The sequence below is a fragment of the Zophobas morio genome, unplaced genomic scaffold, assembly GCF_036711695.1.
Source record: "Zophobas morio isolate AGI-343-1 ecotype UQ-CSIRO unplaced genomic scaffold, CSIRO_AGI_Zmor_V1 ptg000016l, whole genome shotgun sequence".
Lineage (NCBI taxonomy): Eukaryota > Metazoa > Arthropoda > Insecta > Coleoptera > Tenebrionidae > Zophobas > Zophobas morio.
Genome location: NW_026972121.1, coordinates 3462489 through 3484783, shown reverse-complemented (window position 1 = coordinate 3484783; position 22295 = coordinate 3462489). Strand labels below are relative to the sequence as shown.

Below are 22295 nucleotides of genomic sequence, written 5' to 3'. Positions count from 1 at the left end.
GCCTCATACAACAGTGACACCGTTGACGTTTCTGATCGGGACTTATTAATTTACGATTTAATATTTGGCGAATTCTAATCCACGAAAACTTTTATTGTAGTTGTTTAAGACACATGATTTTGTCAAGATTTTTTAATCGTAGTCTGTTGGTCTTAATTTAACTTAATTGAATTTAACTAGTTTCTTCTTACAACCCGTTATAAGTGTATATCGGGGTAAGAGAACTTGTTTTTGTTATTGTTTGATCATCCACTGACTCCAACATTTTCAAGAAACTCTGTGGCTGTCATTCCAAGACTGTTCTGTGTTACAGTTTGACTAAACTATGAAAACGTGCACCATAACCTAATGCAAAAAAATTAATGTATTGAAATTATATACATTGTTTAAGTATTCTGAAATTATGCAAAATTTGTTTACTACGTGTTTACTAGAAAGATATAATACTTTCCACGCATACCTCAGTTACAAACTCGTTTTGCCAAATGAGGTGATCCTGCAAAGCGCGAACATTAACGTATGCAACCACTTCTAAATGCTCGCAAAATTTTATAGTAACTGCGATATGTATAATACAAGTGGTTTCATTTACAAGAATGTCTCTATCATCCGGTGATATTCCTAGTTAAGATAAACCATAGTCCCCTTCGATAACAAAAATTTCTCTACCGATTTTCCTTTGTTTTGTCTTATAATAGATTTTCATCGGAACCCACATGGTTAATAATAATTTCTGTAGAACAAGTTTCCCCAACAAGCCAATCGTTTCACTTATAAAGATTGTCTGGTTTTTATAAAAGTCTGTATTTGGCTTAGGGTCATGTTAATTGTTTTGAAGTAGAACGCCGTTATGTTGCTCTTGACCGTTCAGCGCAGTGTCGGATTGTGCCGCGGAAATAGCCAATCTACTTTTTTTTATACAATTATGTAAATTTTTCACACATGTAGGATGTTAGAATTACAAATTTAATGCAATAAATATTCCTAAAAATATAACAGACACATAAAAAACGATTTATGTTTAAATATTAAATAAGAGCATATTTTTAATAATTTTTTTTTCTTCATTTTATTACTAGAAATTTACCAAAATATTCCGCCGCTACACCTGAAAATTTTATACCCTACTGTAGTAACTTCAGAAACGAACAAACTTACCACGACGTGCACTTACGTAAAATGCATGAATTAGCATCCTATTATATTAGTTGTTTTTTGAAAAAACTATATTTGCATTTGATTATTGTTTCTACGTAACATTTCAAGGCTTCAGATACTAAATTTATAGACCCCATGATTAACTTACATTTTTTGTTCACTTGTGCTGTACAAGGTGTTTTTGAAAGATCTGCAAAAAAATCTGGTTAATCGTCACAAAGCAATTACCCCGGTCCACACTTTTTTGGGTCAGTTACAAATATTAATTAAGTGAAAGGTCTACGTAAGTCAGTAAGAAGTATGTTTGACTATTGTGTCCTTGTGTGTTTTAAAGGACGAGGAATAATTCTAATCCATCTTTTGATTTTTCGATTTCTCGATGTCTCAGTTTTTGAATTTTTTGATGTTTCGATTTTTCAATTTTCCAATATTTTAAATTTTCGAATTTCCATTTCTCGATTTGTTGATTCTGAATTTATGAATTTTCAGTTTTCCGATTTCTCAATTAATCAGTTTTCTTATTTTGCCATTTCCCGACTTCCCAAAGTTTCGATTTTTCAGGTTTTTGATTTTTCAGTTTTTCGATTTTTTAAGTTTGCGAATTTTTGGGTTTGCTTTTTATAACACAATATTGTTTTTAAAATTAACACTCAAGTGGTAAGAACAACCATATAATTTGTAACAAAATTTGCATAATTTAATAATAATAGTTAATAAATAAAATAAATTAGTATAACAATTCAAAATAAACGCCACAGGACACACACAAGTGCAAAAGCAATACAATAATATAAGAATGTAATGCATTTTCGTTTTCGTTTGGCTTGAGGTACAGTATGCATCGGATCTTTCAAGAAATGTATCCTTGCGTATATTACGCAAATTTCAAAAAAACTGTTCCACTCCAGGTTATCCATGTTGAACGGAAACAACTCCCGGTCTTTTTCCGTCAAGGCTTTCCACAACATTTCGCTATTTCTGGTTTCATATTTCCAAAAGTTCACGTTAAAGTATTCTACTTCGTCACACATTTTGTGTAATTTTTGGTACATTTTGACGAATCTAAAAATGCTTTAATGTGAAATTGTTTGTACACAGAAATGCTTACCTTCGCTTTTTTCCAAGACACAGGCAAATCAGATCCACAATATACGCTGGTACGAGATGAAGCCAGAATTGGAGGAATTTAAGATAGTACTTGTTTGTGGTAGAAATCAAGAAGCATGCATTAACGGCGTGTACACTGGGGTAGAGTTTTGCTGTTACTTTTCCATACTCGTACAGTTTAGCTATGGAATGTTACAAATTTTGTGAATGAATCTAAATAAATGACGCTTACTTTTCGCTAACAGATTTTTCTCAGAACCTGTATAGTTGTAGATGGGTGGGAGGGAACTCTTCTCTGTTGCGTGGCACGCAGCCGACAAAATAATATTTGTTGTGTAATCAGATGGTATCAGGTATATAGGTTTAGTATCGGCTAGGTGGCAATGTATCAAACCTAGATACGCGCCTATGAGAAAGGCACCGATACCTTGAATTCCGTCTTGCCAACCTGGTGCAGGTTCTTGGAAAGCGCCTATCACTGAAAACAATGCTCCAATAACTTCTTTCTAGTTTTATTTGTCTTATTTTTTAACTTACCAATCCCCGGTCTGACGATACAAATTGGCATATCTTGAGCTTCGGTTTTGATAACATTTTCGGCCACAGCTTTGGTGAATGTGTAGGTGTTGGGCCAAGAACCTAGAAGTCTGGAAAAATTGAGTAAAATTTTGAAATAAAAAGCTAAAATGAATAAAGAAAGCTTCACATTTTTCGTGAAACTTTTACTTACTCTGGAGTGATGTTTGTTATTGTTTCGTCATCCATTGACTCCAGCATTTTCAAGAGCTCTGTGGCTGTCATTCCAGGCTCATAGAATTGTTCTTTTATTAAATGTTTTTGGTTACAGTTTGAGTAAGCTGTGGAAACGTGCACCATAGCCTAATGTAACGAAAAAATTAGTTAAATCAAATTACTTTGTGTAATTATCATAAAATTGCTGACTTCACTTTTAATACCAGAAAGTGTATAAAACTTTCCATGCATACCTTTAAGTCACGAATTTGTTTTGCCAAATGAAGGAGATCTTGAACAGCCCGAACATTAACATATGCAGCCATTCGTAAATGTTCACTAAATTTTATAGTAGCTGCAATATGAATAATACAAGTCGTTTCATTCACTAGAGTATCTCTATCATCTTGTGAGATTCCCAGTCCAGGTAAACTGCAGTCTCCTTCGATAACAAAAATCTTCCCTTTGAATTCCGATTTATCCCGTCTCAGGTCCTACAAACATTTTTTCTATTTAAAGAAAATACGAACTATTTCAGTCTTACAGCTCTCTCTAGGAGTACTTCAAGTCTTTCCTCTGGCGATTTTTCTTTGTGTTGTCTTATAAGAAGGTAGATTTTTTTCGGTTCACAACTGGTTAATAATTTCCGAAGAACAAGTTTTCCTAACAAGCCGGTGCTTCCGGTGATAAAGACTGTCTGGTTTTTGTAAAATTCCTGGATTTGACTCAGAGCCATGTTTATGGTTTTAAAGTAGGACGCCCTCGCTGGTCCTGTAGCTATTCAGTGTTTTTGGGGTGCAAAGGGAAAGCTGATCTACTTCTGGGGAGATCTTTTATTTTGTTAGTCTTAGTTCCGTGATGTGATGATAATTCTGTTCTGCGTTTTATTGTAGTAGTTCAAAAAGGAACGAATTTAGTACATAAACATCATCTCATTTTAATATTTGTTGTTATCTACAAAGAAACGTTATTTATTTTCTTAAAGTAAGTACTTTTTCATGTTTTTTTTTGCGTTGTATAATGTGTGCAGGCTTCAGGGAATGACGCAAGTTGAGTTTAAATTCCGTTTTTTATTCACTCCGGTTATATATTAAATTTCGCTCTTATGTCTTATGCTCTTATGTCTTTTATAGCAAGACATATTTACCGTAATTAAAAGCGGTATTAAAAAAAACTAGACAGTTTATCTGACATACTTTCTTAATCATTTCTATGAGACTAAACTGTAAAAAAAGAAAGCTTAGAATGCGAGCGCAGCGAGCATGTGCAGCTTTTATAAAAAATAATTCGCCGATGTTTCTGAGAACCTAATTTTTAACAAAGAAATGATTTATTTTATACAAAAAAGAGAATCTTAAAAACAATTGTGATTGTGGTTGATTATTACAGTTGACTCCTTACAGACTCTTTTTTTAATTCTACTTCTGGAACTAAACTTAAAAAAAAAAAATTAGAATGAGAGCGCAGTTCACGTTTAATTTAAAGAATAGTCCAAAGTTATAACACTTTCATAAAAATCGGGTGAGTTATTCTTGATTTGTTCAATAAAATAGTTCTTTGTAAAATTAATTTGTGTTTTTTTATTGAAAACAATGGACGCATTGATAAACTACAACTACGGAGTGTCGTGTTTTGGTTAGGATGTATTCCGCAAAATTTTGAGATGTCACTAATAAAAAAAAAACACCACTTACCACCTTCAGGAAAATTTTAACACAATCCTTCCGTTCTCTGAAAAATTCAATTTCAAGTGCACACGGACCTTTCGGTTTACAACAAAGAAATTTGAAATCGAACCGACGTAGAAATGAACTTTTCTAACAGACACATCATGCATCTAACGAGCTCTACACCGAATGTAACAATTTTGATGCAAGTTGAGTTGTTGTGCCATTCACAGAAGGTCACACTTGGTTTGGGGGCGATGGTCTCCTTTGACGTTCCCGTTGTGTTTGTTGACTATTTTTGTCATTAAAAATTTGCGCTTCTCCACCTTTTGGTAGATGTGGCAGAAATACAGAATTACTTACTATGTAGCAAATAAGCGTATTACAATTAATTTACTTAATATGATAAAGCGTCTTTTGTAATAACTCAATTAACTGATGCAGGTAGGTGTTACACAAGAACGCAATTTAATGCACTGACACGTCGATGCGTATACTAAAAACGCATTGAAAGACTCTAAAACATGTACGGGGCGTTTTTTGCAGTCGCATTTTTTTTTCTAAACGCGAAATCTAGATGTAATGAGTGTCAAATAGCGATGGCACAGTACAAAGCAGAGTACAATGACGGATATAGAAAATATAACTCAGATGAAATATACACCGAGAGTTCTGCTGGTGTAGTCTTGATTACCGACGTATAGTTATCCAAACTTTGCTGCGAATTATTTCAGTTTTCAGGTGATGCGTATATACTTTATATTATTTACTCCAACGTGAAAATATTAGAAGATTCGTGTTATGAAACCGTATTCCAAGGTATAAATATGTTAAAAATAAGTCGGAGTGACATAAAATTAATCAAAAAAGCCACTTTAAAAAATATAAGCGTGGCAGCTATAGATTTGAGTTCAAATATGATACAAATAGTGGAAATCGGTGCTTTCAGTGACCTACTGCTATTGAGCGACCTCAATTTGTCCAAAAATCAGATAGAAGTATTAAATCCACAAGCAACAAGCAATGATAAATATGCGAGGACTAAACCGAATAGATCTTAGCTGCAACAAGACAGAACAATCGCATCTCTTATTATCCGTTTACGATTTTTATATAGTTGGGTTGGCCATGAAAATCTAGTGAGTTTATTGGTATTCGATGCAGAAGAATAAAAATTTCCAGAACTTATTTCGTTAGGTTATATTTTATTAAATTAGAGGTTAAAAAATATGCCAGAAATATAAACATTGTTGCCGATACTTTGTTTTCAGTAGCAATGACCAAGTTAACGGTGTCTATTTCTTAGAAAGCCTAAAACTTTACGCTATTTAAAACAGTTATTAGGCTTTTTGTAAGTGTTTATTTCATATGCAAGGAACAAACACTAAAATTTCACTTAAACATTGTTTTTATATGAATGGGGGTTCTACATACGACTATTGTCGCATGCCACATTTAGCATCTCATCTTTAATTCTCAATCATCAGTTCGTTCTGCTCGCCCACTCTTCTTAGAAATGGAAATTTCGACCTTTCTGAATAGCCTATTTCCATATCTTCCAACTTCTTTTTTCACTTTTCTAAGATTACTAAGAGGGTTGGTAAAAGACAACAATCTCGCTCTAGTGCTTTGATGGGGTTAGCTCTTCTGAAAGATTTTTCCGGCCTTAAATTGAATGTTTTATCTAGATAGCTATTACCAATGCTTACGTAAGTGCTCTTTATTTGCTTTTACTAAGTACTTCCAAACGCTTATTAATAAGAACGTTACTATACGCCTCCTCCAGGTCCATGAAGAGTTACAAAAAAAAATGAAAATGCTTAAAATTTGGTGCAAAGTTACAACGTGGATGATCTAACTAAAATTATACTTATTTTGTTGTACGTCAGGTAGTTTTTCACATACTACCTTGGTAAATTTAGAACGAAAGATGCGTAAAAATATCACCCTCCGACAAACTACAATTCACTCCATTTCCATTATTTCGCCATGAAAATCTGTATCATCACCGTCATTTTCAAATTCAGATTCTGAATCAGATTCACATAGTGAAATAATGAAAGGAGGTATAAATTCGTGCGAAAGATTTCCCATATTTTTTCCCAATCTGCCAAAATAAGTTTTTCACAATGTTTACAAAAACAAACTCGCCTGATTTTCATAGCCAACCCTACTATATGTATAAAGATCGTGAACGGATAATATATCCTGCAAACATTTTTTATATTAAAAAAAATTACAAACAAATTCATTGTTATAGCGCTGTCTAAGACTATCTGTCTGCCGATTTTCGTTTGTGTTGTGTTATAAAAAGATAGATTTTCTTCGAATGACATATGGTTAACAATTTCCGCAGAACAAATTTCCCCAACATGTCAATAGTTTCGGTTATAAAGATCGTATGGTTTTTGTGTAATTCCTGGATTTGGCACAGTCATGTTAATCGTTTTGTTCGGCGAAAGCTCTGTAACCTACTTTTGTCATATTGTGAACGTGATGATCATTCTGTTCTTCTTTACGATGTTGTCCAGAAATGAACAAAATCTTTTAATGTGTTTTTTGCATTTATGTATTACGTATACGTGTTATTTGGAGATGAAGGGTTTACAAATTTTATGGCAAAATTAAAACTCTAACTTGTCAGTTTAGTCACGGACTCACTTCTCTTTCGTCTGCAATTTTTTTTTTTTTCATTGATGGCACAAAATGGTATTAGCTATTAACCAAAAAACAAACACCAGTTTCTTAAAATTTTAACACAATTCGTTTTTCACTGAAAAAATTTCAAATTGACTTGAACTTATAATTGATTATTCTAGTTTTTCTAGCAAATGCGTCATGCATCTAATTAGTTATGCAGGGAATTTGACATTTTTTTGCAGGTTCGCAGACGTCACACTTCATGTAGGAGGGCAATGTTCCATTCCAATGTTTTTTTTTTTTTTAATTTGTCACTATATATTCACCAAAATGTTGCCCTGCTGTAGCTCGTGGTAGGTGTGGCTAAGATGATTTATTGCGATTTTATTGACGAATATACCCAATTTTAAATTCCAGCAATTATGTTTACTCAAAATTGATCGCAAACAAAATTTACGTTTATAAAGTTACGAGCACAATATTATACAAACCTATAATTTTTAACAAAATTTGCTCTCTCTAGGAGTATTTCAATTCTTTCCTCTGGCGATTTTTCTTTGTGTTGTCTTATAAGAAGATAGATTTTTTTCGGTTCACATGTGGTTAATAATTTCCGAAGAACAAATTTTCCTAACAAACCGGTGCTTTCGGTTGTAAAGACTGTCTGGTTTTTGTAGATTTCCTGTATTTAGTTCAGAGTCATTTTGGTCTGTTCAGATCGGAACACTGTCGTTGATCCTCTGACTTTTCAGTATTTTCGAGGTATACATAGAGTGGAAACTTCATTCTTTACTGTGGTCACTTCAGAAACCCACAAACTTACCACGACGTGCATAATGTTTGCATGAATTATCATCCTATTATATTAGTTGTTGTCTGAAAAAACTATTTTTGCATTTGATTATTGTTTCAACGTAACATTTCTAGGCTTCAGATACTAAATTTGTGGTACTCCATGTTTAAATTACATTTTTTTGTTCACTTGTGCTATGCAGGGTGTTTTTGAAAGATCTGCAAAAAAATCTGGTAAATCGTCACAAAACAATTACCCCGGTCGACACTTTTTTGGGTCAGTTACAAATATTAATTAAGTGCAAGGTCTACGTAAGTCAATAAGAAGTATGTTTGTCTATTGTGCAATGTGTGTTTTAAAGGACGAGGAATAATTCTAACAATTTCTCCATCTTTTGATTTTTCGACTTCTCGATGTCTCAGTTTTTGAATTTTTTTATGTCTCGATTTTTCCATTTGTCGGTTTTTCGATTTGTTGATTTTTCAATTTTAGGATATTTTAATTTTTAAATGTTTCAAATTTTATATTTTTCGATTTTTCGATTTTTCAGTTCTTCAATATTTTTTAATTTTTCAAATTTTTACGACTTTTTGGCATTGCTTTTTTGGCTTTTCGATTTCTCAATTTTTCAATTATAACACAATATTGTTTATAAAATTAACACTCAAGTGGTAAGAACAACCGTATAATTTTTAACAAAATTTGCATAAGTTAATAATAATAGTTAATAAAATAAATTAGTATAACAATTCAACATAAACGCCACAGGACACACAAGTGCAAAAGCAATACAATAATATAAGAATGAAATGCATTTTCGTTTTCGTTTGGCTTGCGGTAAAGTATGCATCGGATCTTTCAAGAAATGAATCCTTGCGTACATTGAACACATTTCAAAAAAACTCTTCCACTCCAGGTTCTCCATGTTGAACGGAAACAACTCGCGGTCTTTTTCCGTCAAGGCTTTCCACAACATTTCGCTATTACTGGTTTCATATTTCCAAAAGTTCACGTTAAAGTATCCTACTTCGCCACACACTTTGTGTAATTTTTGGTACATTTTGACGAATCTAAAAATGTTTTAATGTGAAAAGTTTGTGCACAAAAACACTCACCTTCGTTTTTTTCCAAGACACAGGCAAATCAGATCCACAATATACGCTGGTACGAGATGAAGCCAGAATTGGAGGAATTTAAGATAGTACTTGTTTGTGGTAGAAATCACGAAGCAGACATTAATGACGTGCGCGCTGGGGTAGAGTTTTGCTGTTACTTTTCCATACTCGTACAGTTTAGCTATGTGTTAAATGTTTCAAATTTTGTGAAGGTGACTAAATAAATGGCACTTACTTTTCGTTAAGAGATTTTTCTCAGAACCTGTATAGTTGTAGATCGGTGGAAGGGAACTTTTCTCTGTTGCGTAGCACGCAGCCGCCAAAATAATATTTGCTGTGTAATCAGATGGTATCAGGTATATAGGTTTAGTATCGGCTAGTTGGCAATGTATCAAACCTAGATACGCGCCTATGAAAAAGGCAGTGATACCTTGAATTGCGTCCTGCCAACCTGGTGCAGGTTCTTGGAGTGCGCCTACCACTGAAAACAACGCTCCAATAACTTCTTTCTAGTTTTATTTGTCTTATTTTTTAACTTACCAATCCCCGGTCTGACGATACAAATTGGCATATCTTGAGCTTCGGTTTTGATAACATTTTCGGCCACAGCTTTGGTGAATGTGTAGGTGTTGGGCCAAGAACCTACAAGTCTGGAAAAATTGAGAAAAATTTTGAAATAAAACGCTCAATGAATAAAGAAAGCTTCAGATTTTTCGCGAAACTTTTACTTACTCTGGAGTGTTGTTTGTTATTGTTTCGTCATCCGTTGACTCCAACATTTTCATTAGCTTTGTGGCTGTCATTCCAGGCTCATAGAATTGTTCTTTTATTAAATCTTTTTGGTTACAGTTTGAGTAAGCTGTGGAAACGTGCACCATGGCCTGATGTAACGAAAAAATAAATTAATTAAAATTAATTAGTGTAAATATTATAAAATCATGGAAAAATTTCTGATTTCATCTTTAATACTAGAAAGTTGTATAAAAGTTACCACGCATACCTTTAAATCACGAACTTGTTTTGCCAAATGAAGGAGATCTTGAACAGCGCGAACGTTAACATATGCAGCCAGTCGTAAATGCTCGCTAAATTTTACAATAGCTGCAACGTGTATAATACAAGTCGTTTCATTTACTAGAGTCTCTCTATCATCCTGCGATATTCCCAACCCAGGTAAACTGCAGTCTCCTTCGATAACAGAAATCTTCCCTTTGAATTCCGATTTATCCCGTCTCAAGTCCTACAAACATTTTTTCTACAAGCCCTAACAACTAAATGTTCGGACACGTATTCTTTTATACAAAAAAATGTAATTTAATGAAAAAAAAATGTATTTTACAAAAACAAAACTAGAGTAATATATAAGTAGGTATCTTTAATGCAATATTCTCAACAAAAATTGTAATATTATTAACTTAACAAAATTATAACACAACAAGAAGCTGATATGAACGAATAAACTTGGCAACTAAATATTCGGACATGAGTATTTTTTTTACTTAGTATGGTGTAACATCTCCTTTTGCTTTGATTACTGCGCGTATCCTTGCAGGCATAGTACTTACAAGACTTCTGCAGTATTCAGGAGTAAAACTTGCCCAAACTTCGTCGATTTTTGCTTTTAAACCTAAGAGTGTTCGTTGGGGGTTGTTGCGCAAAACGGATTTTATGTCGTGCCAAAGTGTCTCAATGACATTTAAGTCAGGGCTGTTCGCAGGCCATGAAAAGACTCTTATATCATGATCCCCAAACCATTTCTTAGTTCTTTTTGCGGTATGACATGATGCATCGTCCTGTTGAAAAATATAATCGTTGTCCGGATACAGTTTTTCAACAGAGGGCAACAAACTGTTTTCTAAAATTTGTTGGTATTTCATGGCGTTAATAGTCGTTTCCACCAATTCATAATTTCCCAACCCTTTAGCTGACATGCACCCCACACCATTATTCCTTTAGGAAACTTTACAGTTCGTTTTAAACAGTCTTTATTGAACGCTTCACTTTTTGATCTCATCACTCTTCTCCGCAAATCTCCCACGCCCACATCAAATTTTGACTCGTCACTAAAAATGACCTTTGACCAATCTTCCATGGTCCATGCCAGCTTAGACTTTGCCCAGTTGTACCTATTTTTCTTTTGATTTGCCGTTATTAAAGGTTTTTCTTTGGCCTGTAACGCCACGGTGGAACAAATGTAAACCAAAAACTTAAAAATTACCTTATAAAAACTTAATCCTGACTTGTGAATCAATTTCCTACAACATTCTCGTGACAGCTTATGCCCTATTGCATCCCTCCATTGTGCTGTTATGTCCCGCAATGTGTTTCTTCGATTTTTTTTACAAAGTTTTACAAGGAGCCTTTGACTTCTCTGTGAAACTAATTTCGGTCTTCCTGAACTTTTTCCTTTAACGTCTAGTCCACCAGTTTCGCGATAATGTGAGATTATATCCGCTACAGTGGACTTTGCTAAATTCAGTTCTTCACTAATTTCCAGAATTTTTTTACCTTGGCAATACTTCTTTACAATAAGTGCACGTAATGATTTTTCAAGTGGACGTCCACGAACCATTTTGTTAAAGAATATATATATTTTTCTATGGATCTTACAACACAGTTAGGTAAAGCAGGAAGAGGAGAATGATATTTATTAACAATCAAACAATTCACAGCGCCTACTTAGTGAAAATTAATTTTTTTATTTATTTGTCCGAATAATTAGTTGCCAAAGTGTATTCATTTTTTCTGAAAAATCCACAGTCATATTTGAATTAAAATTCTATGTAAAGTAAAACATTCAACTTTTTTATTAAAAACTATTCTTTGAAATCTTAGCTTCCTATTTTTATGTGATTTGATAATAAAAATTAAAAATTAATTCATAAAGAGTGGTTTTTGAACGCTCCGGTTAGTTTGTCCGAACATTTAGTTGTTAGGGCTCGTATTCAAAGAAAATACGAACTATTTCAGTCTTACAGCTCTCTCTAGGAGTATTTCAAGTCTTTCCTCTGGCGATTTGTCCTTGTGTTGTCTTATAAGAAGGTAGATTTTTTTCGGTTCACAACTGGTTAATAATTTCCGAAGAACAAGTTTTCCTAACAAGCCGGTGCTTCCGGTGATAAAGACTGTCTGGTTTTTGTAAAATTCCTGGATTTGACTCAGAGCCATGTTTATGGTTTTAAAGTAGGACGCCCTCGCTGGTCCTGCAGCTATTCAGTGTTTTTGGGGTGCAAAGGGAAAGCTGATCTACTTCTGGGGAGATCTTTTATTTTGTTAGTCTTAGTTCCGTGATGTGATGATAATTCTGTTCTGCGTTTTATTGTAGTAGTTCAAAAAGGAACGAATTTAGTACATAAACATCATCTCATTTTAATATTTGTTGTTATCTACAAAGAAACGTTATTTATTTTCTTAAAGTAAGTACTTTTTCATGTTTTTTTTTGCGTTGTATAATGTGTGCAGGCTTCAGGGAATGACGCAAGTTGAGTTTAAATTCCGTTTTTTATTCACTCCGGTTATATATTAAATTTCGCTCTTATGTCTTATGTCTTTTATAGCAAGATTTACCGTAATTAAAAGCGGTATTAAAAAAAACCTAGACAGTTTATCTGACATACTTTCTTAATCATTTTTATGAGACTAAACTGCAAAAAAAGAAAGCTTAGAATGCGACGCAGCGAGCATGTGCAGCTTTTATAAAAAATAATTCACTGATGTTTCTGAGAATCTAATTTTTAACAAAGAAATGATTTATTTTATACAAAAAAGAGGATCTTAAAAACAATTGTGATTGTGATTGATTATTACAGTTGACTCCTTACAGACTCTTTATTTAATTCTACTTCTGGAACTAAACTTAAAAAAAAATTAGAATGAGAGCGCAGTTCACATTTAATTTAAAAAAATAGTCCAATGTTTTAACACTTTCAGGAAAATCGGGTGAGTTATTCTTGATTCGTTCAATAAAATAGTTTTTTGTAAAATTAATTTGTGTTTTTTTATTGAAAACAATGGACGCATTGATAAACTACAACTACGGAGTGTCGTGTTTTGGTTAGGATGTATTCCGCAAAATTTTGAGATGTCACTAATAAAAAAACAAACACCACTTACCACCTTCAGGAAAATTTTAACACAATCCTTTCGTTCTCTGAAAAATTCAAATTCAAGTGCACACGGACGTTTCGGTTTATAACAAAGAAATTTGAAATCGAACTGACGTAGAAATGAACTTTTCTAACAGACACATCATGCATCTAACGAGCTCTACGCCGAATGTAACAATTTTGATGCAAGTTGAGTTGTTCTGCCATTCACAGAAGGTCACACTTGGTTTGGGGGCGATGGTCTCCTTTGACGTTCCCGTTGTGTTGACTATTTTTGTCATTAAAAATTTGCGCTTCTCCACCTTTTGGTAGGTGTGGCAGAAATACAGAATTACTTACTATGTAGCAAATAAGCGTATTACAATTAATCTACTTAATATGATAAAGCGTCTTTTGTTATAACTCAATTAACTGATGCAGGTAGGTGTTACACAAGAACGCAATTTAATGCACTGACACGTCGATGCGTATACTAAAAACGCATTGAAAGACTCTAAAACATGTACGGGGCGTTTTTTGCAGTCGCATTTTTTTTTCTAAACGCGAAATCTAGATGTAATGAGTGTCAAATAGCGATGGCACAGTACAAAGTAGAGTACAATGACGGATATAGAAAATATTACTCAGATGAAATATACACCGAGAGTTCTGCTGGTGTAGTCATGATTACCGACGTATAGTTATCCAAACTTTGCTGCGAATTATTTCAGTTTTCAGGTGATGCGTATATACTTTATATTATTTACTCCAACGTGAAAATATTAGAAGATTCGTGTTAGGAAACCGTATTCCAAGGTATAAATATGTTAAAAATAAGTCGGAGTGACATCAAATTAATCAAAAAAGCCACTTTAAAAAATATAAGCGTGGCAGCTATAGATTTGAGTTCAAATATGATACAAATAGTGGAAATCGGTGCTTTCAGTGACCTACTGCTATTGAGCGACCTCAATTTGTCCAAAAATCAGATAGAAGTATTAAATCCACAAGCAACAAGCAATGATAAATATGCGAGGACTAAACCGAATAGATCTTAGCTGCAACAAGACAGAACAATCGCGTCTCTTATTATCCGTTTACGATTTTTATATAGTTGGGTTGGCCATGAAAATCTAGTGAGTTTATTGGTATTCGATGCAGAAGAATAAAAATTTCCAGAACTTATTTCGTTAGGTTATATTTTATTAAATTAGAGGTTAAAAAATATGCCAGAAATATAAACATTGTTGCCGATGCTTTGTTTTCAGTAGCAATGACCAAGTTAACGGTGTCTATTTCTTAGAAAGCCTAAAACTTTACGCTATTTAAAACAGTTATTCGGTTTTTTGTAAATGTTTATTTTATATGCAAAAAATTCACGTAAACATTGTTTTTATATGAATGGGGGTTCTACATACGACTATTGTCGCATGCCACATTTAGCATCTCATCTTTAATTCTCAATCATCAGTTCGTTCTGCTCGCCCACTCTTCTTAGAAATGGAAATTTCGACCTTTGTGAATAGCCTATTTCTATATCTTCCAACTTCTTTTTTCACTTTTCTAAGATTACTAAAAGGGTTGGTAAAAGACAACAATCTTGCTCTAGTGCTTTGATGGGTTTAGCTCTTCTGAAAGATTTTTCCGGCCTTAAATTGAATGTTTTATCTAGATAGCTATTACTAATGCTTACGTAAGTGCTCTTTATTTGCTTTTACTAAGTACTTCCAAACGCTTATTAATAAGAACGTTACTATACGCCTCCTCCAGGTCCATGAAGAGTTACAAAAAAAATGAAAATGCTTAAAATTTGGTGCAAAGTTACAACGTGGATGATCTAACTAAAATTATACTTATTTTGTTGTACGTCAGGTATTTTTTCACATACTACCTTGGTAAATTTAGAAAGAAAGATGCGTAAAAATATCACCCCCCGACAAGCTACAATTCACTCCATTTCCATTATTTCGCCATGAAAATCTGTATCATCACCGTCATTTTCAAATTCAGATTCTGAATCAGATTCACATAGTGAAATAATGAAAGGAGGTATAAATTCGTACGAAAGATTTCCCATATTTTTTCCCAATCTGCCAAAATAACTTTTTCACAATGTTTACAAAAACAAACTCGCCTGATTTTCATAGCCAACCCTACTATATGTATAAAGATCGTGAACGGATAATAAATCCTGCAAACATTTTTTATATTAAAAAAAATTACAAACAAATTCATTGTTATAGCGCTGTCTAAGACTATCTGTCTGCCGATTTTCGTTTGTGTTGTGTTATAAAAAGATAGATTTTCTTCGAATGACATATGGTTAACAATTTCCGCAGAACAAATTTCCCCAACATGTCAATAGTTTCGGTTATAAAGATCGTATGGTTTTTGTGTAATTCCTGGATTTGGCACAGTCATGTTAATCGTTTTGTTCGGCGAAAGCTCTGTAACCTACTTTTGTGATATTGTGAACGTGATGATCATTCTGTTCTTCTTTACGATGTTGTCCAGAAATGAACAAAATCTTTTAATGTGTTTTTTGCATTTATGTATTACGTATACGTGTTATTTGGAGATGAAGGGTTTACAAATTTTATGGCAAAATTAAAACTCTAACTTGTCAGTTTAGTCACGGACTCACTTCTCTTTCGTCTGCAATTTTTTTTTTTTCATTGATGGCACAAAATGGTATTAGCTATTAACCAAAAAACAAACACCAGTTTCTTAAAATTTTAACACAATTCGTTTTTCACTGAAAAAATTTCAAATTGACTTGAACTTATAATTGATTATTCTAGTTTTTCTAGCAAATGCGTCATGCATCTAATTAGTTATGCAGGGAATTTGACATTTTTTTGCAGGTTCGCAGACGTCACACTTCATGTAGGAGGGCAATGTTCCATTCCAATGTTTTTTTTTTTTAATTTGTCACTATATATTCACCAAAATGTTGCCCTGCTGTAGCTCGTGGTAGGTGTGGCTAAGATGATTTATTGCGATTTTATTGACGAATATACCCAATTTTAAATTCCAGCAATTATGTTTACTCAAAATTGATCGCAAACAAAATTTACGTTTATAAAGTTACGTGCACAATATTATACAAACCTATAATTTTTAACAAAGTTTGCTCTCTCTAGGAGTATTTCAAGTCTTTCCTCTGGCGATTTTTCTTTGTGTTGTCTTATAAGAAGATAGATTTTTTTCGGTTCACATGTGGTTAATAATTTCCGAAGAACAAATTTTCCTAACAAACCGGTGCTTCCGGTTGTAAAGACTGTCTGGTTTTTGTAGATTTCCTGTATTTAGTTCAGAGTCATTTTGGTCTGTTCAGATCGGAACACTGTCGTTGATCCTCTGACTTTTCAGTATTTTCGAGGTATACATAGAGTGGAAACTTCATTCTTTACTGTGGTCACTTCAGAAACCCACAAACTTACCACGACGTGCATAATGTTTGCATGAATTATCATCCTATTATATTAGTTGTTGTCTGAAAAAACTATTTTTGCATTTGATTATTGTTTCAACGTAACATTTCAAGGCTTCAGATACTAAATTTGTGGCACTCCATGTTTAAATTACATTTTTTTGTTCACTTGTGCTATGCAGGGTGTTTTTGAAAGATCTGCAAAAGAATCTGGTAAATCGTCACAAAACAATTACCCCGGTCGACACTTTTTTGGGTCAGTTAACAAATATTAATTAAGTGCAAGGTCTACGTAAGTCAATAAGAAGTATGTTTGTCTATTGTGCAATGTGTGTTTTAAAGGACGAGGAATAATTCTAGCAATTTCTCCATCTTTTGATTTTTCGACTCCTCGATGTCTCAGTTTTTGAATTTTTTGATGTTTCGATTTTTCCATTTGTCGGTTTTTCGATTTGTTGATTTTTCAATTTTAGGATATTTTAATTTTTAAATGTTTCAAATTTTATATTTTTCGATTTTTCGATTTTTCAGTTCTTCAATATTTTTTAATTTTTCAAATTTTTACGACTTTTTGGCATTGCTTTTTTGGCTTTTCGATTTCTCAATTTTTCAATTATAACACAATATTGTTTATAAAATTAACACTCAAGTGGTAAGAACAACCGTATAATTTTTAACAAAATTTGCATAAGTTAATAATAATAGTTAATAAAATAAATTAGTATAACAATTCAACATAAACGCCACAGGACACACACAAGTGCAAAAGCAATACAATAATATAAGAATGAAATGCATTTTCGTTTTCGTTTGGCTTGCGGTAAAGTATGCATCGGATCTTTCAAGAAATGAATCCTTGCGTACATTGAACACATTTCAAAAAAACTCTTCCACTCCAGGTTCTCCATGTTGAACGGAAACAACTCGCGGTCTTTTTCCGTCAAGGCTTTCCACAACATTTCGCTATTACTGGTTTCATATTTCCAAAAGTTCACGTTAAAGTATCCTACTTCGCCACACACTTTGTGTAATTTTTGGTACATTTTGACGAATCTAAAAATGTTTTAATGTGAAAAGTTTGTGCACAAAAACACTCACCTTCGTTTTTTTCCAAGACACAGGCAAATCAGATCCACAATATACGCTGGTACGAGATGAAGCCAGAATTGGAGGAATTTAAGATAGTACTTGTTTGTGGTAGAAATCACGAAGCAGACATTAATGACGTGCGCGCTGGGGTAGAGTTTTGCTGTTACTTTTCCATACTCGTACAGTTTAGCTATGTGTTAAATGTTTCAAATTTTGTGAAGGTGACTAAATAAATGGCACTTACTTTTCGTTAAGAGATTTTTCTCAGAACCTGTATAGTTGTAGATCGGTGGAAGGGAACTTTTCTCTGTTGCGTAGCACGCAGCCGCCAAAATAATATTTGCTGTGTAATCAGATGGTATCAGGTATATAGGTTTAGTATCGGCTAGTTGGCAATGTATCAAACCTAGATACGCGCCTATGAAAAAGGCAGTGATACCTTGAATTGTGTCCTGCCAACCTGGTGCAGGTTCTTGGAGTGCCCCTACCACTGAAAACAATGCTCCAATAACTTCTTTCTAGTTTTATTTGTCTTATTTTTTAACTTACCAATCCCCGGTCTGACGATACAAATTGGCATATCTTGAGCTTCGGTTTTGATAACATTTTCGGCCACAGCTTTGGTGAATGTGTAGGTGTTGGGCCAAGAACCTAGAAGTCTGGAAAAATTGAGAAAAATTTTGAAATAAAACGCTCAATGAATAAAGAAAGCTTCAGATTTTTCGCGAAACTTTTACTTACTCTGGAGTGTTGTTTGTTATTGTTTCGTCATCCGTTGACTCCAACATTTTCATTAGCTTTGTGGCTGTCATTCCAGGCTCATAGAATTGTTCTTTTATTAAATCTTTTTGGTTACAGTTTGAGTAAGCTGTGGAAACGTGCACCATGGCCTGATGTAACGAAAAAATAAATTAATTAAAATTAATTAGTGTAAATATTATAAAATCATGGAAAAATTTCTGATTTCATCTTTAATACTAGAAAGTTGTATAAAAGTTACCACGCATACCTTTAAATCACGAACTTGTTTTGCCAAATGAAGGAGATCTTGAACAGCGCGAACGTTAACATATGCAGCCAGTCGTAAATGCTCGCTAAATTTTACAATAGCTGCAACGTGTATAATACAAGTCGTTTCATTTACTAGAGTCTCTCTATCATCCTGCGATATTCCCAACCCAGGTAAACTGCAGTCTCCTTCGATAACAGAAATCTTCCCTTTGAATTCCGATTTATCCCGTCTCAAGTCCTACAAACATTTTTTCTACGAGTATTCAAAGAAAATACGAACTATTTCAGTCTTACAGCTCTCTCTAGGAGTATTTCAAGTCTTTCCTCTGGCGATTTGTCCTTGTGTTGTCTTATAAGAAGGTAGATTTTTTTCGGTTCACAACTGGTTAATAATTTCCGAAGAACAAGTTTTCCTAACAAGCCGGTGGTTCCGGTGATAAAGACTGTCTGGTTTTTGTAAAATTCCTGGATTTGACTCAGAGCCATGTTTATGGTTTTAAAGTAGGACGCCCTCGCTGGTCCTGCAGCTATTCAGTGTTTTTGGGGTGCAAAGGGAAAGCTGATCTACTTCTGGGGAGATCTTTTATTTTGTTAGTCTTAGTTCCGTGATGTGATGATAATTCTGTTCTGCGTTTTATTGTAGTAGTTCAAAAAGGAACGAATTTAGTACATAAACATCATCTCATTTTAATATTTGTTGTTATCTACAAAGAAACGTTATTTATTTTCTTAAAGTAAGTACATTTTCATGTTTTTTTTTGCGTTGTATAATGTGTGCAGGCTTCAGGGAATGACGCAAGTTGAGTTTAAATTCCGTTTTTTATTCACTCCGGTTATGTATCGCTCTTATGTCTTATGTCTTTTATAGCAAGACATATTTACCGTAATTAAAAGCGGTATTAAAAAAAACCTAGACAGTTTATCTGACATACTTTCTTAATCATTTTTATGAGACTAAACTGCAAAAAAAGAAAGCTTAGAATGCGACGCAGCGAGCATGTGCAGCTTTTATAAAAAATAATTCACTGATGTTTCTGAGAATCTAATTTTTAACAAAGAAATGATTTATTTTATACAAAAAAGAGGATCTTAAAAACAATTGTGATTGTGATTGATTATTACAGTTGACTCCTTACAGACTCTTTATTTAATTCTACTTCTGGAACTAAACTTAAAAAAAAATTAGAATGAGAGCGCAGTTCACATTTAATTTAAAAAAATAGTCCAATGTTATAACACTTTCAGGAAAATCCGGTGAGTTATTCTTGATTCGTTCAATAAAATAGTTTTTTGTAAAATTAATTTGTGTTTTTTTATTGAAAACAATGGACGCATTGATAAACTACAACTACGGAGTGTCGTGTTTTGGTTAGGATGTATTCCGCAAAATTTTGAGATGCCACTATTAAAAAAACAAACACCACTTACCACCTTCAGGAAAATTTTAACACAATCCTTTCGTCCTCTGAAAAATTCAAATTCAAGTGCACACGGACGTTTCGGTTTACAACAAAGAAATTTGAAATCGAACTGACGTAGAAATGAACTTTTCTAACAGACACATCATGCATCTAACGAGCTCTACACCGAATGTAACAATTTTGATGCAAGTTGAGTTGTTGTGCCATTCACAGAAGGTCACACTTGGTTTGGGGGCGATGGTCTCCTTTGACGTTCCCGTTGTGTTTGTTGACTATTTTTGTCATTAAAAATTTGCGCTTCTCCACCTTTTGGTAGGTGTGGCAGAAATACAGAATTACTTACTATGTAGCAAATAAGCGTATTACAATTAATCTACTTAATATGATAAAGCGTCTTTTGTAATAACTCAATTAACTGATGCAGGTAGGTGTTACACAAGAACGCAATTAAGAGGTCTATTTTGTAACTCTTAACGATCTCGCTAGAGCATCGTTAGCTTACGATAATCGTTCCCTTAACGATTTTGGTACCGATGGCGATTTTGTAACATCTATCGTCTCGTTACATAGCGATCGTATCGTTAGAATGTCATCGTTCCGGAACGATAGGTTTCAGCTCACCGTTAGAAGTGTCAGAACACGTTAGAAAAGTATTTATACAATGAAGAGGAACGTTTTGGTGCAAATATGGGTAGAGAAGGTAAATGTAAGTAATTAATGTATGTTTGGATTAGGTTGATAACTTATTATATATTTTTTTTACTGCAGAGACAGAATGAGAAATTTGTCTCGGGTCTTAAGAGATGTAAACGACCCCTTGATCGTTGGAGAAGAAACCTTTAGGAAGACCTACCAACTGTAATGGGAAGCGGCGAGAGGCACATTTCCAGAAATACTGCCGCAGAGTTCTGTATTATTCACCAGAAGTTGCAGGAAAAATTATATACTCATGTGCTGTTTCACACAACATCTTACGCATAAGAAATATCGAAAATGACGAGATCAATATTGTCTATGACAAGGAGAACGATAATAATGAAGAACTTGAATATGAAGAACACAATTTACTACATGAATGGCATATCACAAGAAATAATTTAATAATACAGCATTTTCAATAATGTATTTATTATTTTTTTTTACAACATAATGAAATTATTAAACAGTTCCTCTTTCATATAGTCTTAAATTTCTGACCTTCTTTCAAACATTGAATTTCCAATCTACAAATCTCTGGAACACACAGTGACGTTTACTTACCAGGCAGTACATTGTAATTAGAGTGTCCTATGTTATATTCTTGATGTACTAAAAAACACAGAGGTTATGGTTTATTGTGTAACAGTATTTATAAAGATTAAACATCTCAGTTCTCATAATTGATTGGTCATGACTCATGACTAAACAAGATGTTCACTTTGTCTTAAACAAAGTGTTGATGTAAGCAGAATAATTGCTAATAGTGGTACGATAAATTATAGTAAAGTACACATTTTTAAAAAGAGTGTTCGGGCGATTAATTAATTACACATACCTCTCTGAACTGCTGAACACTTTTTTGTGGTCCTCCCACAGAATTTAGTTTTGCTACCAACCCTTCCCATATCTTTTCTAAAAGATCTGGGTTGTCCGCTACGAACTTTTGGGCCCTAAAATCTACATTACCTTCTAACTCCTCCACATATAACTCATGTTGCTGTTGGGTAATACGCTGGGCCCCTTTACGTTTTTCCATTGCTCCCGTGAACGTATTGTAAACTGAATTTCGTGTTAGTGTGATTATTTTGATGTTTTTCTTTTATAATTATTGTTTACTTACATGTTATAAGTTCACAAATTTATCCAAACTTCAATCAGTAGCAAAACAAATGTCACATGTCACAACAGAGAACAACGTAATCTAGACGCTAAACAAATCTAAATACTACCCATTTTAAAAACATTAGATTCATCGTTCCGCTAACGATTTCAAAACTTTACGATTACGATAGTGTTTATAAAATTGGAAATTTGTACAATCTCGCTAAACTGATTTTACGATTGC

The 22295-nt window shown here is 33.5% G+C and overlaps 4 protein-coding genes and 1 long non-coding RNA gene across 5 annotated transcripts in view; 2 read left to right on the top strand and 3 right to left on the bottom strand.

The window, feature by feature from the left end:
* The window catches only part of LOC135129375 (uncharacterized), a 194230-nt gene that overhangs the window by 104098 nt on the left and 67837 nt on the right, over window positions 1-22295 (top strand). The window lies entirely within an intron of this gene.
* On the bottom strand, window positions 1840-5122 carry LOC135129363 (fatty acyl-CoA reductase wat-like). The gene is made up of 8 exons (XM_064056512.1): window positions 4692-5122; window positions 3542-3951; window positions 3252-3491; window positions 2996-3144; window positions 2803-2912; window positions 2498-2743; window positions 2267-2447; window positions 1840-2220 (listed from the first exon to the last, which is right to left on the bottom strand). Exons 2-8 carry the CDS (start codon window positions 3731-3733, stop codon window positions 1899-1901), a joined length of 1440 nt encoding a protein of 479 aa, XP_063912582.1. The 5' UTR covers window positions 3734-3951; window positions 4692-5122; the 3' UTR covers window positions 1840-1898.
* LOC135129562 (fatty acyl-CoA reductase wat-like) lies at window positions 8770-13761 on the bottom strand. Its single transcript, XM_064056749.1, has 8 exons — window positions 13326-13761; window positions 12189-12598; window positions 10213-10452; window positions 9945-10093; window positions 9753-9862; window positions 9448-9693; window positions 9213-9393; window positions 8770-9167 (listed from the first exon to the last, which is right to left on the bottom strand). Exons 2-8 carry the CDS (start codon window positions 12378-12380, stop codon window positions 8822-8824), a joined length of 1464 nt encoding a protein of 487 aa, XP_063912819.1. The 5' UTR covers window positions 12381-12598; window positions 13326-13761; the 3' UTR covers window positions 8770-8821.
* LOC135129572 (fatty acyl-CoA reductase wat-like) lies at window positions 17381-20645 on the bottom strand. Its single transcript, XM_064056759.1, has 8 exons — window positions 20259-20645; window positions 19125-19534; window positions 18829-19068; window positions 18561-18709; window positions 18369-18478; window positions 18064-18309; window positions 17829-18009; window positions 17381-17783 (listed from the first exon to the last, which is right to left on the bottom strand). The coding sequence occupies exons 2-8, from the start codon at window positions 19314-19316 to the stop codon at window positions 17462-17464; spliced, it is 1440 nt and encodes a 479-aa protein (XP_063912829.1). The 5' UTR covers window positions 19317-19534; window positions 20259-20645; the 3' UTR covers window positions 17381-17461.
* On the top strand, window positions 20793-21372 carry LOC135129722 (uncharacterized). Its single transcript, XR_010280636.1, has 2 exons — window positions 20793-20957; window positions 21020-21372. It is a non-coding gene; the product is annotated as an uncharacterized LOC135129722 (long non-coding RNA).

What these genes read in the sequence shown, in the direction of transcription:
- LOC135129363 (XM_064056512.1), bottom strand. Translation starts at nt 3,733, where the DNA reads ATGGCTCTGAGTCAAATCCAGGAATTTTACAAAAACCAGACAGTCTTT. An exon ending in TATCGTCAGACCGGGGATTG is followed by an intron (nt 2,744 to 2,802) that starts GTAAGTTAAAAA and finishes CATTGTTTTCAG; the next exon opens with TGATAGGCGCTTTCCAAGAA. An exon ending in GAAAAATCTGTTAGCGAAAA is followed by an intron (nt 2,448 to 2,497) that starts GTAAGCGTCATT and finishes AACATTCCATAG; the next exon opens with CTAAACTGTACGAGTATGGA.
- LOC135129562 (XM_064056749.1), bottom strand. Translation starts at nt 12,380, where the DNA reads ATGGCTCTGAGTCAAATCCAGGAATTTTACAAAAACCAGACAGTCTTT. An exon ending in AACAAGTTCGTGATTTAAAG is followed by an intron (nt 10,094 to 10,212) that starts GTATGCGTGGTA and finishes TCGTTACATCAG; the next exon opens with GCCATGGTGCACGTTTCCAC. An exon ending in TGTCTTGGAAAAAAACGAAG is followed by an intron (nt 9,168 to 9,212) that starts GTGAGTGTTTTT and finishes AAACATTTTTAG; the next exon opens with ATTCGTCAAAATGTACCAAA.
- LOC135129572 (XM_064056759.1), bottom strand. Translation starts at nt 19,316, where the DNA reads ATGGCTCTGAGTCAAATCCAGGAATTTTACAAAAACCAGACAGTCTTT. An exon ending in AACAAGTTCGTGATTTAAAG is followed by an intron (nt 18,710 to 18,828) that starts GTATGCGTGGTA and finishes TCGTTACATCAG; the next exon opens with GCCATGGTGCACGTTTCCAC. An exon ending in TATCGTCAGACCGGGGATTG is followed by an intron (nt 18,310 to 18,368) that starts GTAAGTTAAAAA and finishes CATTGTTTTCAG; the next exon opens with TGGTAGGGGCACTCCAAGAA.